The sequence below is a fragment of the Oncorhynchus mykiss genome, chromosome 1, assembly GCF_057628025.1.
Source record: "Oncorhynchus mykiss isolate SJ-2025 chromosome 1, ASM5762802v1, whole genome shotgun sequence".
Taxonomy (NCBI): Eukaryota; Metazoa; Chordata; class Actinopteri; order Salmoniformes; family Salmonidae; genus Oncorhynchus; species Oncorhynchus mykiss.
The window spans coordinates 46,377,808-46,393,688 of NC_143022.1; the positions used below are offsets into that span (position 1 = coordinate 46,377,808).

The 15,881-nt window shown below is 44.2% G+C and overlaps 1 protein-coding gene across 1 annotated transcript; it reads right to left on the reverse strand.

Moving 5' to 3' along the window:
• Positions 1–854: 854 nt before the first annotated feature.
• Positions 855–14,871, reverse strand: mmp15a (matrix metallopeptidase 15a). The gene is made up of 10 exons (XM_036978241.2): positions 13,847–14,871; positions 9,472–9,620; positions 9,073–9,195; positions 6,558–6,865; positions 6,200–6,361; positions 5,076–5,467; positions 4,604–4,742; positions 3,720–3,870; positions 3,365–3,480; positions 855–2,813 (listed from the first exon to the last, which is right to left on the reverse strand). Exons 1-10 carry the CDS (start codon positions 13,964–13,966, stop codon positions 2,341–2,343), a joined length of 2,133 nt encoding a protein of 710 aa, XP_036834136.1. The 5' UTR covers positions 13,967–14,871; the 3' UTR covers positions 855–2,340.
• Between the last annotated feature and the right edge of the window lie 1,010 nt (positions 14,872–15,881).

Here is a 15,881-nt window from a genome sequence, read left to right on the forward strand (position 1 = left end):
GAGTACCCCCAAGTTTGTTCTTAAAAAAAATTAATCCCCACACAGGCTAACCTGGTTCAACTACTCAACTAATCATCAAGCCCTTGGTTAGTGGAATCAGGTGTGCATGTGTGGCGTTAGATTACAAATGTGGAGAAGGAGAAGTTGGAGAAGATGAGAAACACTGCTCTATGGCTCGGTCTCTAGTGGAGTTCTATAGGGCTGAGTAGCCAAAAGGCAGGCGATCCCATAAAGAGATAAGGAGGGATAAGCCAGGAGGAAGAATGAACGTGGTGGTGCCATACCGTCCTCGATTCTGATTGGACAACACGCAGTGGCGACAGGTAAGCGTTAGCCAGTCCCATTAGAGGAAATAAGCACGCCAGAAAGGGACTGCTTAGAGACAGGGTAGGAGGACAGCATGGAGAAAACGATAGAGAGAAAGTAAGAAAGATGGGTAGTCTGTAGAATCCAGAAAGAGAAAGGTGGCGGCAATAGTTGGTTGATTGAAGCTAATCCTGATTCACCGTGGCGCAAGTCGTCATTGAGGTGCTCTGATACGCACACTTTAAACCATTTCAGGCTATTCCATTTTAAAATCTGGCTGTGTTTAAAGTAACTTGACGTCAGAGGTTGTATCTATAGTATGTCACGGTAGCGTAGAGAAGTCATTCAGAGCAAAATAATACTGTCCTGTCAGTTTTCCATGCAATACTCATTGATAATAGTAGATACAAAGACTCCCTCTTTTGGTCATGCTTAGAAATACAGACATGAACTGCTGTTGGAATACAGTGGAAAATACAATGAAAGAGAATGAGAAACTGTTCATACTCATAATAGCATGCTCACCCCAAATTGCACGCAAAGACTTGTTTGCCATGATTCATGTTTTATTTTGAAATCCTTATACATTTCATACATTTACATGTCCTGCATGCATCATTTAACTCTGCTAATGTACAGAGAGCACAACACAAAATGTTGTGCGAATTTTCAAACGTTTTTAAAAAAATATGTTTTTAAAAGTATTGGTTCCTCTCCAACAACCGACTAATACAAAACACAAACAATAAATGACAAAACACGGGTGATTCACAACCGACCCCAAACCTGAAGCGTATACAACCATTTTTTGTTTACTTGTGCATAGTGGCTTTGCTGAGGAAAAACCTCTAGGACTAATGGTCTTCATCTGTCTATTGCGCAAAAAAATAATTGCACTCTGGGTGTAGTATAAAAAGTGTTTGGCCTTTGAATGAGGGAGGTTGGCACACAAAGAGTTGGCAACGAAGGAAGAAGTCCCACAGAGGGGCATTTTAATAAAATAAAATAAAAAAATGGCAACAAAGAGTTGTAAGACATAATTTATGGTTAAGTTCAACGTGAATACTCCAACAGTCCTCATCACAAAGCCCTGTGACACCATCATCACAGATTAGAACTAAAGCCTCTCCTAGGTATAGAGCAGATTCTCAGATCCAAACAGCGACTGCAGATGGAGAATGTCTACAGTGAAACATAGCGGCAGGGGAGGGGGAGTCTCACAGGAAGACATCACCAGCCAAACCGCTCAGTAAAAGAAGTTTTGAAAAATAGGAGTGGGCCTCGCTAATCTAGGTCAGGAGGCACAATGCCAATGTAGCTCCGCTCAGCCCCTCCCCTTGCCCCCCCCCCCCCCCCCCCCCCCCCCCCCTCCAAAGAGAAAATAACTCTAACTCAGGAAAAGGAAATGCTGGCAGGCATCCTAACCCTTCCCCCGGCTCTGCAGCCAAAATGACTAAATCAGCAACATCTGGGTAATGTCAACCAGACTCCGTTCTAGCAGACTTTCAGCCTTCCTAAATATGTGTACAATGAGATATACCACTTTTTGAACCCCTGTATTTAATTTCACCCCAAGGGGGTCTGAATATCAATATCTAAATCCGCCCTTTTATGGATAAAGTCCGGGCTGTTGTAGACTAGAGGAAAGACACAGTGGGAGGTGGTGGTCTTTTGTCTTTTCAGCACACACAACAGTTAGACATTCCTTTGCTGGTTGTAGACAGGCACCACCACTCTGTTTTATAAGGACATTTGTGGATATCCTTGGCTTGAACACATAAAACTACAACAGGGTACAAACTAACTAACAACAACAAAAAATCAAAACACTGGGTGTTAAAAGTGCAAATTGCCTGTTATAAACTGGTAAAGGAGGAACGATAGGGAGATTATGTGCTTGCGTTTGTATGCAATGTTTGTGTGTGTACTGTATGTGCCTGTGTATGGTGCGTGTGTGTGTGTGTGTGTGTGTGTGTGTGTGTGTGTGTGTGTGTGTGTGTGTGTGTGTGTGTGTGAATCCATTTCTGGAGCACATCAAACCCACTCTTGCAGGGATCGTTTGCAATGGACCAAAAGTCTGGGCGCCTCTTTCTTCTGCAGGGTGTTGATAATAGCATAGACCAATAGTAGGATGCACAGCACCAGGACCAGGGGCACGGTCACCATGATCAGGGTCATAACCTTGGCCTCGTTCTCAGCCATCCTCACCACCACATCCACCTCTTTGTCCTCTGCATCAGGTTCATAATCCACATCGTTGGTGTAATCCGTATCTGTGTCACGGTCCACATCATCCGGGTCGGAGCCAATTGGTGGTTGAGGTTTTGGTTGGTCGACTGTGGGCCACTTGCCGCCCGTTACTGTGTCATCTGTATCGGGGTCCACATCCGGTGCTCCCTCACAGCCCATAAAGTCTTTCAGGATAGATCTAGGATAGCCTGGGTCATCTTTCATTTTCTGGTTATCAAACCGCCAGTACTTGGAGCCCTTGTAGAAGTAGGTGTAAGCTGGTTCGGTATGGGGAAGACAAAAATACGGTTGAGGCAACTGTTGAAATGCACTGTGGGAATTTATTGTGAGCATGCTATTTTTTTTCTCTCAAATTATAATTTTTAAAAAAAAGTCTGAGCCATTGTTAATCTTTTTGGGGTTTTGCGTCTTCTGATCCAACTGTTTATTCATCATGACACAAGTTCGTCACACTTCACAGGATAGTGTCATTGCCGAGCCGTGCTAGTAATATTTACAGTACGGTGAAGCTTCAATTGGACTAGAGGCTGTTTTTAATTCCCCTTCACAAGTACCTTTCCATTTTGATGAAAAAAAGAAAAGAAAAAAATGACTTATCAGGAAGACATTTGGGCCGTCAGATTAGGTTTTTTTTTCACTACAGGAAACCACTTTGAATACTTTTGCCAGGCACTCGATTTCTGGGTGAAGCATGGACGACCTCTCCAAACCTAAAATCTCATGCGTCCCAACCCTTTCCCCTCTCAGCTCAGAATCTATAGCCTCCCTCCATTTTTACGGACAGTTTCCCTTATAGTGACTCACTCACCGCCATCGTCGCTGAGGAAGGCTCCTTTAGGAGAGGATGGGACCTTGCCCCACCTGGAGACAGGTTTAGGGTAGTCTTTGTCACCGGTGCGGGACTCTTCATCAAAACGCCAGTATCTGCAGGAAAGGACGGTGACAAGACAGATGATTTAACACATAGCAGTTAAATGGGCTGATGATTACTACCGCAAGCAACTTATGTCTTTCTGTCTCTCAAAAGTCAGGGCTGAAACGGCTTTCCCTTGACTAAAGGAATGTCATTTCACTTTTATATTTATCATTCCACACTACATCAGTCAGTTAGTGGAGATTGAGTATGGTAGAGTAAGGCAAGGCATTCGGGGGCATGTGGTCACCTGTCTCCTCTGAAGAAGTATGTGTAGCCGGTGGGCTCCCACCAGATAGCTGTGTCGATCCTGTCTGAGGGGATGCCCTGACCATACTCTACCAGGGGCTGGGGGTAACCAGGCACCACGTCAGCCTCCCTGAACACCCAGTACTTGTCCCCTACAGAGTGAGAGGAGGAGAGGGTAGAGGACAGATGAGAGGGTAGAGGACAGAGGACAGAGGAGAGGGTAGAGGACAGAGGAGAGGGCAGAGGACAGAGGAGAGGGCAGAGGACAGAGGAGAGGGTAGAGGGCAGAGGACAGAGGAGAGGGTAGAGAACAGAGGAGAGGGTAGAGGACCATCAAGAAGAGGAAGATGTGAGAAGAGAGGAAAGAGAAGTTAAGCACAGGTTCCATTTGCAACATTTGCTGCCAGTGATTTGTTACATTCTCAGATTCAACAAAGTTTACTATAACAGAGCCCAACATTTTTTTTTAGCACTCTTAAAAACACTGAAGCACATTCAACCTCTGTAAACACACTACTGATGCAACTCGTGGTTGTCCTTTGTGCGAGAACACACAGAAAGTTAAAAGAGTCCGAACACATGAAGAAATGGTGCAGCCCGTACCCCTGCTCTACTCTATCCCCTCCAAGTCTTATTCTCTGCTCAGACTGAAACCTAGGAAATCAGCATCTGGAGCAGCGACTGATGCAATCCATCCAGGCCTGCCAGCTGCTTTCCACTGCTGCTAGCTGCACCCCATGAGTCTCTTCCCGACTGTAGTTTTAAACATGAGGAATGCAGTGGAGAAGGATGATATCTCGGTCCCTGTGTTTCTAGAGTGAACACGCCCCCAAGTAGATTTCAACAATTTTACAAAAAAAAAGAAATTTCAAGGAAAATACAGACCTTTGAAAAAGACAAATTTCCCGTCGTGCCGTTCATAGCCAGAGTCTATATCATCAGGTAGTCCAACCCAGAAGACAGAAATGGGCATTGGGTAGTTGTCCAGAACATGGTTCCTTCTAACTCTCCAGAACCAGCGACCCTGGAAAGGACAGAAGACACCATCAGAACAAATGGACTAACTTCATTGCACACATTGTATATAGACTCCCCCTTTGTTTTCTACTGTGTTATTGACTTGTTAATTGTTTACTCCATGTGTAACTCTGTGTTGTCTGCTCATACTGCTATGCTTTATCTTGGCCAGGTCGCAGTTGCAAATGAGAACTTGTTCTCAACTAGCCTACCTGGTTAAATAAAGGTGAAATAAAAAAAAATAAAAAAATCCTCTTTTGGGAGATTAGTATGAAGTATGAATTAGTACAGCTAAACAAACTAAAAACCGCTGTATTCTTAGAATAGCTCTGCTTCTCACCTTGAAGACGAACATCTCCCCTCGCAGCATGGTGACCGTATCAAAGTCCCCGTCACAGATGTCCAGGGCGGTGTGGTCTGGCTGCACAGGGCGACGAGGCTCATCTCTCCTGATGTAGGGGGTCACCGGCACAGGGTCGGGCCAGGGGATGGTGGGTTCTGGGTCAGGTATTGGAGGGAGGTGAGGTGCGTCGGTGGGATCTGGTTCAGGTTCTGGTTGGTCTGGGGTGTCAGGGTCATAGGTGGGGCTGGGGGGGTCTGTCTGGAGAGAACTATAAGGGGGGGTGGTGGGGTTTAGATCTGGAGGAGTAGTGGTGGTGGGGTCTTGGTGAGGGGCGGTGTCATCACTGGTGGTGGTGGGGGGGTCCTGAGTGGGAGCATCGTCTGGAGGCCCTGCACAATCCAAGATGATGACGTTATAAATTCCACTAGTTTGAATTAACTCATCTAACACATATCCCTGCTTGCGCCCCCCTCTCTGTTGCTTATTAGCGTGCGTGCACACACACACACACACACACACACACACACACACACACACACACACAGAGAGAGAGAGTCTAATTTTCCACTCCGTGCTGTGGCAGGAAGCCCATGGAGCTTTCTGGAAGGAAGCCCTTCTGGTTGCACAGTGACAGAGAGAGGAAAAACAGACATACAGTACTTACACAAGACGTACAACCTTTAAAGGGATACTTCAGGACTGTATCTACTTCCCTAGAGTCAGATGAACTCGGGGGTTAGCATTTTTGTGTCTCTGCGTGCTGTTTGAAGGAAGTTGCTAACTAGCGCAACTGCTAACAACAGTTCATCTGACTCTGAGGAGGAAGATAAAGGGCCTCGTTGCCAAAACCCCAAAGTATCTGTTGAACTATGAGTGTGAACTACGACAAGGATCCCTAAATACTATCTTCAGTGTGTCTGCAGTGCACATACAAACATTCACCAGTTCCACGACACACAAAGGCACAATGACTTCTATTCAGTCATGGACAGAGTAGGATCATTGCAAAAGCATGTATGGCATGCTGTGAGGGAGAATCTCAATTGAAGGGGGTCTATTGTGTATGTGTGTGTGTGTGTGTGTGCACGTGCACTGTAGGGGCCTGAGGAAGGGCTCCTCACCATATATCTTCTGTATTCCACTCCTGTCATCGTCCGGGAGTGAGAAGGTCTTTGTGTCCATGTATTGGTAGAGGGGAGCCATGATGGCACTGGGGTTGTCAGAGTGCTCCAGGCCCAGAGCATGGCCCAGCTCATGCACCGCAACCAGGAACAGGTCAATACCTGGGAGCAGAGGAGGGAGGAATGGAGAGCGGGGGAGAGAAAGATGGGAAGAGGAGAACGAAAATGAATGTCAAAAGATATCAATAAGGGATTCATTTAGAAACAAATGACATGGAAATAGTAACGGTCATTTGTCTGTGTGTAATGACTGACTGAGGAGCCAATGGGGGCAAAGGGGACAACGTGTCTATCTAACCTGATGGATTATGGTTGTCAAGGGTCCACGGTTCGTCTGCGTCAAAGTGTGTGTCTCCGCCCATCCCGGGCCCTGGGTAGTAGGCATGAGCCAGGGATCCCCCTTCGCCGTCGAACAGAGACATGTCTCCATGGAAACCAGAGGCAAACAACAGCATGATATCTAGCGCGTCCTGGCTGCTGTTGGTGACGTCTTGGAAGGCGATTTCTTCGAAGCTCAGTGGTGTCACATGCTCCCACACCAAAAAGGCCTTGCGGATGGCTTCTCGTGTCCGCTCCTCACCGACGTTTGGGGTAGTATTCATAATGCTGGGAGAGGGGGTTGAGGAAAGGACAAGATATTCTTAGTACTTAGACATACAACACTGAAAAAATATAGAAGTGCAACATGTAAAATGTTGGCCCCATGTTTCATGAGATGAAAAAAAGGTCCCAGACATTTCCCATACGCACAAGAAGCTTATTTCTCTCTCGATTACATCCCTGTTAGTGAGTATTTCTCCTTTGCCAAGATAATCCATCCACCTGACAGGTGTGGCATATCAAGAAGCTGATTAAAAGGCATGATCATTACACAGGTGCACCTTGTGCGGGGGACAATAAAAGGCCACTCTAAAAATGTGCAGTTTTGTCACACAACACAATGCCACAGATGTCACACGTTTTGAGGGAGTGTGCAATTGGCATGCTGACTGCAAGAATGTCCACCAGAGCTGATGGCAGAGAAATGATTGTTAATTTCTCTCAGATATGCTGCCTCCAATGTAGTTTTAGATCATTTGGCAGTACGTCCAACCGGCCTCACAACCGCAGACCACCTGTATGGCGTTGTGTGGGCGAGCGGTTTGCTGATGTCAAGGTTGTGAACAGAGTGCCCCATCGTGGTTGTGGGGTTATGGTATGGGAAGACATAAGCTCTCCTGACCCCTCCTGTCTCAGCCTCCAGTATTTATGCTGCAGTAGTTTATGTGTCGGGGGGCTAGGGTCAGTTTGTTATATCTGGAGTACTTCTCCTGTCCTATTCGGTGTCCTGTGTGAATCTAAGTGTGCGTTCTCTAATTCTCTCCTCTCTTTCTCTCTCTCGGAGGACCTGAGCCCTAGGACCATGCCCCAGGACTACCTGACATGATGACTCCTTGCTGTCCCCAGTCCACCTGGCCGTGCTGCTGCTCCAGTTTCAACTGTTCTGCCTTATTATTATTCGACCATGCTGGTCATTTATGAACATTTGAACATCTTGGCCATGTTCTGTTATAATCTCCACCCGGCACAGCCAGAAGAGGACTGGCCATCCCACATATGCTCTCTCTAATTCTCTCCTTCTTTCTCCCTCTCTGAGGACCTGAGCCCTAGGACCATGCCCCAGGAATACCTGACATGATGACTCCTTGCTGTCCCCAGTCCACCTGACTGTGCTGCTGCTCCAGTTTCAACTGCTCTGCCTTATTATTATTCGACCATGCTGGTCATTTATGAACATTTGAACATCTTGACCATGTTCTGTTATAATCTCCACCCGGCACAGCCAGAAGAGGACTGGCCACCCCACATAGCCTGGTTCCTCTCTAGGTTTCTTCCTAGGTTTTGGCCTTTCTAGGGAGTTTTTCCTAGCCACCGTGCTTCTACACCTGCATTGCTTGCTGTTTGGGGTTTTAGGCTGGGTTTCTGTACAGCACTTTGAGATATCAGCTGATGTACGAAGGGCTATATAAATACATTTGATTTGATTTGATAAGCTACGGACAACGAACACAATTGCATTTTATTGATGGCAATTTGAATGCACAGAGACACCGTGATGAGATCGTGAGGCCCATTGTCGTGCCATTCATACTCCGCCATTACCTCATGTTTCAGCACGATAATGCACGGCCCCATGTCGCAAGGATCTGTACACAATTCCTGGATGCTGAAAATGTCCCAGTTCTTCAACGGCCTGTATACTCACCAGACATGTCACCCATTGAGCATGTTTGTGATGCTCTAGACTGATGTGTACGACAGCGCGTTCCAGTTCCCGCCAATATCCAGCAACTTCGCACAGAGGAGTGGGACAACATTCCACAGGCCACAATCAACGGCCTGATCAACTCTATGCGAAGGAGATGTCGCACTCTATGAGGCAAATGGTGGTCACACCAGATATGGACTTGTTTTCTGATCCACTCCCCTACCTTATATTAAGTATCTGTGATGAACAGATACATATCTGTATTCCCAGTCATGTGAAGTCCATAGATTAGGGCCTAATGAATTTCTTTCAATTGACTGATGTCCTTATATGAACTGTAACTCAGTCAAATCTATGAAATTGTTGCATGTTGAGTTTATTTTTCTGTTGAGTATATATAGAGAGGGTCATTATAAATGATGTATGTGTTGTCAGTGGTTTATACACATATGGGAATGCAGGTCTCTTTGAGACATTGTTAATACTGACGCTTCGCACGGCCGTCTGTGAGATTCCCAAAATGGATTTCTGAGAATCCCCCAGCATACATTGACCTAGCACACACCTGTAGGTCAGATGGTTCTTGTCCCACTTCTGGTCAGTGAGAGTGTATCGTTTCCGCCTCATACCGTTCTCAGTCTGCCCAAAAGATTTGTCTGGGACTCCACAGCGAGGCCTTCTCATGGCCCTAAAGGGAAGAGAGCAAAACAAAATTGAAAAGAGCCCTGATAACCACAGATAGGATTAGATACATTGATGTTAATTGAAGGCTAGAGAGTGGTTCCATACTCCTAGACCAGGAGGTGCAACTTTTATCTGGCTCAGAAATGCTCTATAAATGTAATCATGACCCTAGATTATCTTGGCATCATTATAAATTTAGTCTATCAGGCTGTACAGTCAACCTGGAGTGCTTCAGACACTAGGAGAAGAGTATAATTTCGGCTGTCAGTGCCATCCATACGTCAGTGTGGCATCGTCCATCTCTCCAGTGACCTCCAGGCCATAGAAACGCTGCATGTCGCTGACAGCATTTGACAGGATCTGAGAGGACTGCATGGTGGACATCTGTCTGCTGGCCTGGGACAGGTAGCCAAAACTCCGCAACCATGACTACAATTACACAACAGGGATAGAGAGACGGACAGATGGAGAGAGATTGAGCGAGTGTGTGTGTGTGTGTGTGTGTGTGTGTGTGTGTGTGTGTGTGTGTGTGTGTGTGTGTGACAGAGAAAGAGCCAGAGAAAGAGCCAGACAGAGATAGAGAAAGCGAAAAAGAGAATGAGAGAGAAACAACAAATGGAGAGAAAGGGAGGTTAAAAAAAAAGAGAAGAATAGAGACCCGAGAGGCCAGAGAAACAGATGGTTTCTATGGCATTCCTCCTTCGAGTCCTTATTGGCAGCTTAGAGATCTACTGATCCGATCCTGTGGTTAATAGGACCGACAGAGCAGAAGTCACGGGGTCCAACAGTAAAAGCTTTGGAATGTAAGCTGTTAAAGGGACTGTTCACCCAAATGACAAAAAGACACATTGGTTTCCTCACCCTGTAAGAAGTCTATGGACAAAGGTATGATAGAAATCCATGCCTTGATTTACTTTCCCTGGTACTGTTTCCACATGCTAATGTTTTAGCATTTGTGGTACAAATCCCTTTCAAGTATTGGGACCGATATTAGCATTGTTCGTGCATCATGTTCAAAACAGCTATGTGACTTTGTTGAAGTTACAGTCAATTTGAGATACTTTCGGATGATTTGGACATGATGCGCGAAAAATTATAATGTCAGTCCCATGACTTGAATGGGAGCTGTGCCACAAATGTGGAAACAGTACCAGAGAAACCAAACCATGGATTGCTGTCAAACCTTGTCCATAGACTGTTTACAGGGTAAGGAAACCAATGTGTCATTTTGTAATTTGGCTGAAGTCTCTCTTTAACACAAAACAAATAACTTACAGTATATACAGGAAATGTAAAAAAATAAAATAAAAAAAATAGATTTAACTCTCCATTTTCAACTGTACTATATATATATATATATATATATATATATATATATATATATATATATAGTACAGTTGAATATGGAGAGTTTAATCTATTTTTTTAATTTTCATTTTTTATATATATATATATCAAATCAACTCAAATGTTATTTGCTGAAAACAACAGGTATACAACAGAATACAACCTTACCATGAAATGCTTACTTACAAGCCCTTAACCAATATTGCAGTTCAAGAAAGAGTTAAGAAAATATTTACCAAGTAAACTAAAGTAGAAAAGAATAAAAAGGAACACAATAAAATAACAATAAGGAGGCTTTATACAGGGTCAATGTCAATGTAGCCCGTACACAGCCTGGAGGTGTGTTTTGGTTCATTGTCCTGTTGAAAAACAAATGATAGTCCAACTAAGTGCAAACCAGACAGGATGGCGTATCACTGCAGAATGCTGTGGTAGCCATGTTGGTTAAGTGTTCTAAATAAATCCCAGACAGTGTCACCAGCAAGGCACCCCCCACACCATCACACCTCCATCTCCGTGCTTCACGGTGGGAACCACACATGTGGAGTTCATCTGTTCACCTACTCTGCATCTCACAAAGACACGGTGGTTGGAACCAAAACTCTCAAATTAGGACTCATCAGACCAAAGGACAGATTTCCACTGGTTTAATGTTGATCGCTCGTGTTTCTTGGCCCAAGCAAGTATCTTCTTCTTATTGGTGTCCTTTAGTAGTGGTTTCTTTGAAGCAATTCGACCATGAAGGCCTGAGTCACGCAGTCACCTCTGAACAGTTGATGTTGAGATGTTGTCTGTGTAGCATTTATTTGGCCTACAATCTGAGGTGCAGTTAATTGCAGATTTCTGAGGCTGGTAACTCTAATGAACTTATCCTCTTGCAGCAGCGGTAACTCTGGGTCTTCCTTTCCTGTGGCGGTCCTCATGAGAGCAGGTTTCATCATAGCGCTTGATGGTTTTTGCGACTGCACTTGAAGAAATTCAAGTTCTTGAAATGTTCCGGATTGACTGACCTTCATGTCTTAAAGTAATGATGGACTGTCGTTTCTCTTTGCCTATTTGTGCTGTTCTTGCCATAATATGGACTTGGTATTTTACCAAATAGGGCTATCATCTGTATATCAACCCTACCTTATCACAACACAACTGATTGGCTCAAACACATTAAGAATGAAATAAATTCCACAAATTAACTTTTAACAAGGCACACCTGTTAATTGAAATGCCTTCCAGGTGAAGCTGGTTGAGAGAATGCCAAGAGTGTGCAAAGCTGTCATCAAAGCAAAGGGTGGCTGCTTTGAAGAATCTCAAATAGAAAATACATTTTGATTTGTTTAACACTTCTTTGGTTAATACATGATTCCATGTGTTACTTCATAGTTGTGATGTCTTCACTATTATTCTACAACGTAGAAAATAGTAAAAAATAAATAAAAACCCTTAAATTAGTAGGTGTGTCCAAACTTTTGACTGGTACTGTATACACTACTGTTAAAAGGTTCTCTGTTGTCTATGTTCTTTTGCCCCTCTCAATGTTTTATTTTTAACGGCCAGTCTGAGATATGGCTTTTTCTTTGCCAGCATCCCGGAGTCGCCTCTTCAAATTGCCATCGATAAAATGTAATTGTGTTCATTAACCGTAGCTTATGCCTGCCCATACCATAACCCCACCACCACCATGGGTCACTCTATTCCCAACGTTGACATCAGCGAGCCACTCGCCCACACAACGCTATACACACTGCCATCTGCTCGGTACAATTAAAACCGGTATTCAACCGTGAAGAGCAAACTTCTCCGGTGGCCATCAAAGGTGAGCATTTGCCCACTGAAGTCGGTTACGACAACGAATTGCAGTCAGGTCAGGACCCTAGTGAGGACGATGAGCATGCAGATGAGCTTCCCTGAGGCAGTTTCTGACAGTTTATACAGAAATTCTTCGGTTGTGCAAACCCACAGTTTGATCAGCTGTCTGGGTGGCTGGTCTCAGACGATCCGCTGGTGAAGAAGCTGGATGTGGAGGTTCTGGGCTGGCGTCGTTACATGTGGTCTGAGGTTATGAGGCCTGTTGGACGTATTGCCAAATTCTCAAAAATTATGTTGGAGGTGGCTTATGGTACAGAAATGAACATTTAATTCTCTGGCAACAGCTCTGGTGGAAATTATTGCAGTCAGCATATCAATTGCACGCTCACCCTCAAAACTTGAGACATCTGTGGCATTGTGATGTGTGACAAAACTGGACATTTTAGAGATGCCTTTTATTGTACCCAGCACAAGGTGCACCTGTGTATTGATCATGCTGTTTAATCGGCTTATAGATATGCCACACCTATTAGGTGGGTGGACTATCTTGGCAAATGAGAAATGCTCACTAACAGGGATGTAATCAAATTTGTGCACAACATTTGAGAGAAATAAGCTTCTTGTGTGTATGGACTTTTTCTGGGATCTTATATTTCAGCTCAACATTTTACATGTTGCCTTTTTTGTTTGTTCAGTATATATATATATATATATAATATACATACATACATACATACATACATATCTGGCATATTACACATATATATATATACACACACATATATATATATATATATACACACACACCATTAATCTAGCCAGAACCAGAAATGTATCTGGCTGTAAAATCTGGCATGAAAGATTAATATACCATTAATAATCCAATGGAAACAAAGAAAGTCACCCGACCAAGACATAGCACAGAGAGCTTGCCTTGCTAACTCCTTGAAAGGGGAATTTAAAAACGTAATGGGCCCACTGAGCACAGCTGGAAAGTTAATGCGTTCTCTGTAAACAGGCATGCATTGCACACACAAGCACAGGCGAGTGAGCGAGCGGGAGAGTGAGAGAAATCAGCCACCATAAAGACAACTGATCAAAAGTGATACATCTGGATGTCTTGCACAACATGCCTGTAGGAAAAACAGCACAGTAGGTAAGGAACACATTCTGTGATTTATAGGCATGTAAATTGAGTTTTAACCTACAGATCAAACTTTTCCCCAACACATAATTACTCCTAATATGCCTGCCATATGAAGTGAGAGAGTTAGGAAAAGGTCAAGGGTCATAAATCTGCGCACCAAATAGTTCCATTAATTTGCGCATGACCTGTTGACCAGCGATGACAAGACCATGAGAAGTCATTAGAAGATTAACAGATCAGTGAATACCATGTAGATCATCACTATCTGACCACCAGGATAATATGGTCATGGTCATGCAATGCCGGACTGCCACAATTCCATAAAAAAACATCCACACATTCATATAAAATACTGCACCTCTGCGTTGAAAGTGTCATCGTCCGCATTGGTCACAAGCCTGTTGCACAAGAGCAAGACGAGCGGAGCCATTATTTGTTTCCACAGCCCCAGAGAAGCGCGCCTCCAAAGGATTGCCATCTTTGTGCGCACTCGTTAGCCCGTGCGAGGGATTTTCAGAGTCGGTTGTCAATGGAAAGTTCTGTCAAGTGATGAGTGAACCGCTATGTGACTACATACACTTTTTTTTTTGTTAAATTCAAAATACAGTTTTTCCTGTGTGTTTTAGAAGTTCTCTCCGCACTTCAACCCCTGGCCATTATTTAGGTCGTGGTGCGCTCAAATCAGATCGCTTGCAAACTATCCAAGTTTCCGAAACAGTTCGGCTTAATCTCACAGGAAGAAATACTTCATTTGCAATTTCCCCCAAAGATGTGATCACGGGTTATTCAAAGCCCGGAGTCAGTTTTTCTGTTAAATCCCATGTCCTAATGTCCCACACGGTCTAATGTTTAAACGGTCATTTCCTCTGGCATATTACAGATATCAGACTGCGTGCTCCTTCCACTCTACACATTCAGGGAGGGAGAAGAACAGGAACGAAAAAAAAGTATTTTAGTTGCAACAAGCTTTGTCTTCTTTGTGGTACGATTATGTATCCATCCAATGCACAATGCACTTTGCTGAAAAACTTCAATGTGGAGGATAACCTGTAGGCTAATAAAAATGAACAAAAATGCAATTGTCTTAAATGATTTCCCCCCAAGTAGCCAGAAGGCATCCGTTAGATTTCCTTATTTCCCCTCAACCACAGCATGCCTCTTGCAGGCTGTGTTGGACATTGATAGTCCAATAAACTCACTGCCTTCTGAGATCTGCTAGAAAACAAAAAGGGAGTAGTGACGTTCTGCTAGAAAGAAGGGGAGGATAGCGGTGTACATACTGTGGTGTGTCTATTGGACAAAGCAATTTTCCTCTGGAAAGTAACTCCCCTTGTCTGGCAACCCAAACTCCTTGATCCAGCCAAAAACGCTACGCCCACGGACGAGCGAACGGCAAGATTTTAAGGGCAAGCGCTACTCGGGATCCTTGGGACGTCCACCCCCTAAATCCGAACCGTAACCTAACCATAACCCTTCCCTAACCATAACCATGTTACATTTCAACTTCAATGGGATAGGGATGTCTCAAGTACTCCGGGTAGCACAGACCAAGAAGAATCTAGTGCGAGTCGTCAGGGTAGAACTCCTCTGCCTCTGGAGATGAATGATAGACCATCTGACACCTCAACAGAAAGGCTCCTATTGCCATCTGCTGATTACTAAGAATCAATAGAATTTCATAAAGTACAGTTACAGTCAACTGTCCAATATGATCAATTCCTATTCCATCATATACTTTAGAGACATTGAAAGAGTTGCTGTGCTTGATAACAGACAGATTTCAACCAGCAACTCATGTTCCTTGTTTAAACTTGTTAGTAACCCACAGCCACATTCTTGAATAACTGCAGGTCTGAATTATCGGAGACTTCTGTGGTAAAGACATGTTTATCAAATGTCAAAACCACACAATTTCTGCAGAGACTCATTTCATTGTCATAGAAACCAAAAAGAGTTATTACTTTGATTCACTTTTTTAAATCCACATTGTTGGATGTCAGCGGTTGGCCAGCCATGACACTTGTCGGTTTCCTGTCTTGGCTATGGTGATGAGGACAAGGAGGAAAAGGCCCAGGACACAGATGCCAGCCACAGGAGCCATCATAATCAGCAGATCTGGAACAAAGTCAAGACGACAGTTGACTCCTCTCGAAATACCACCACCCTGCCCCAGCCGCCCCTAGCCTCAACATGATCCCCGGACTATGTCACAATCATATTATCACATGTAAGTGGAGTGAGCGAGGGAAATATTTGATGAGCCCTAGCCAAAACAAAATTAAGTGTATTTTCTGCAATCTTCAGAAACCAGAAATCCTTACTAGGTTGGGGTCTGTCTGGTATATCAATCCTGATTAGTCCGTATGACAGTAGGCCTCGAGTTGGGTCTCCAC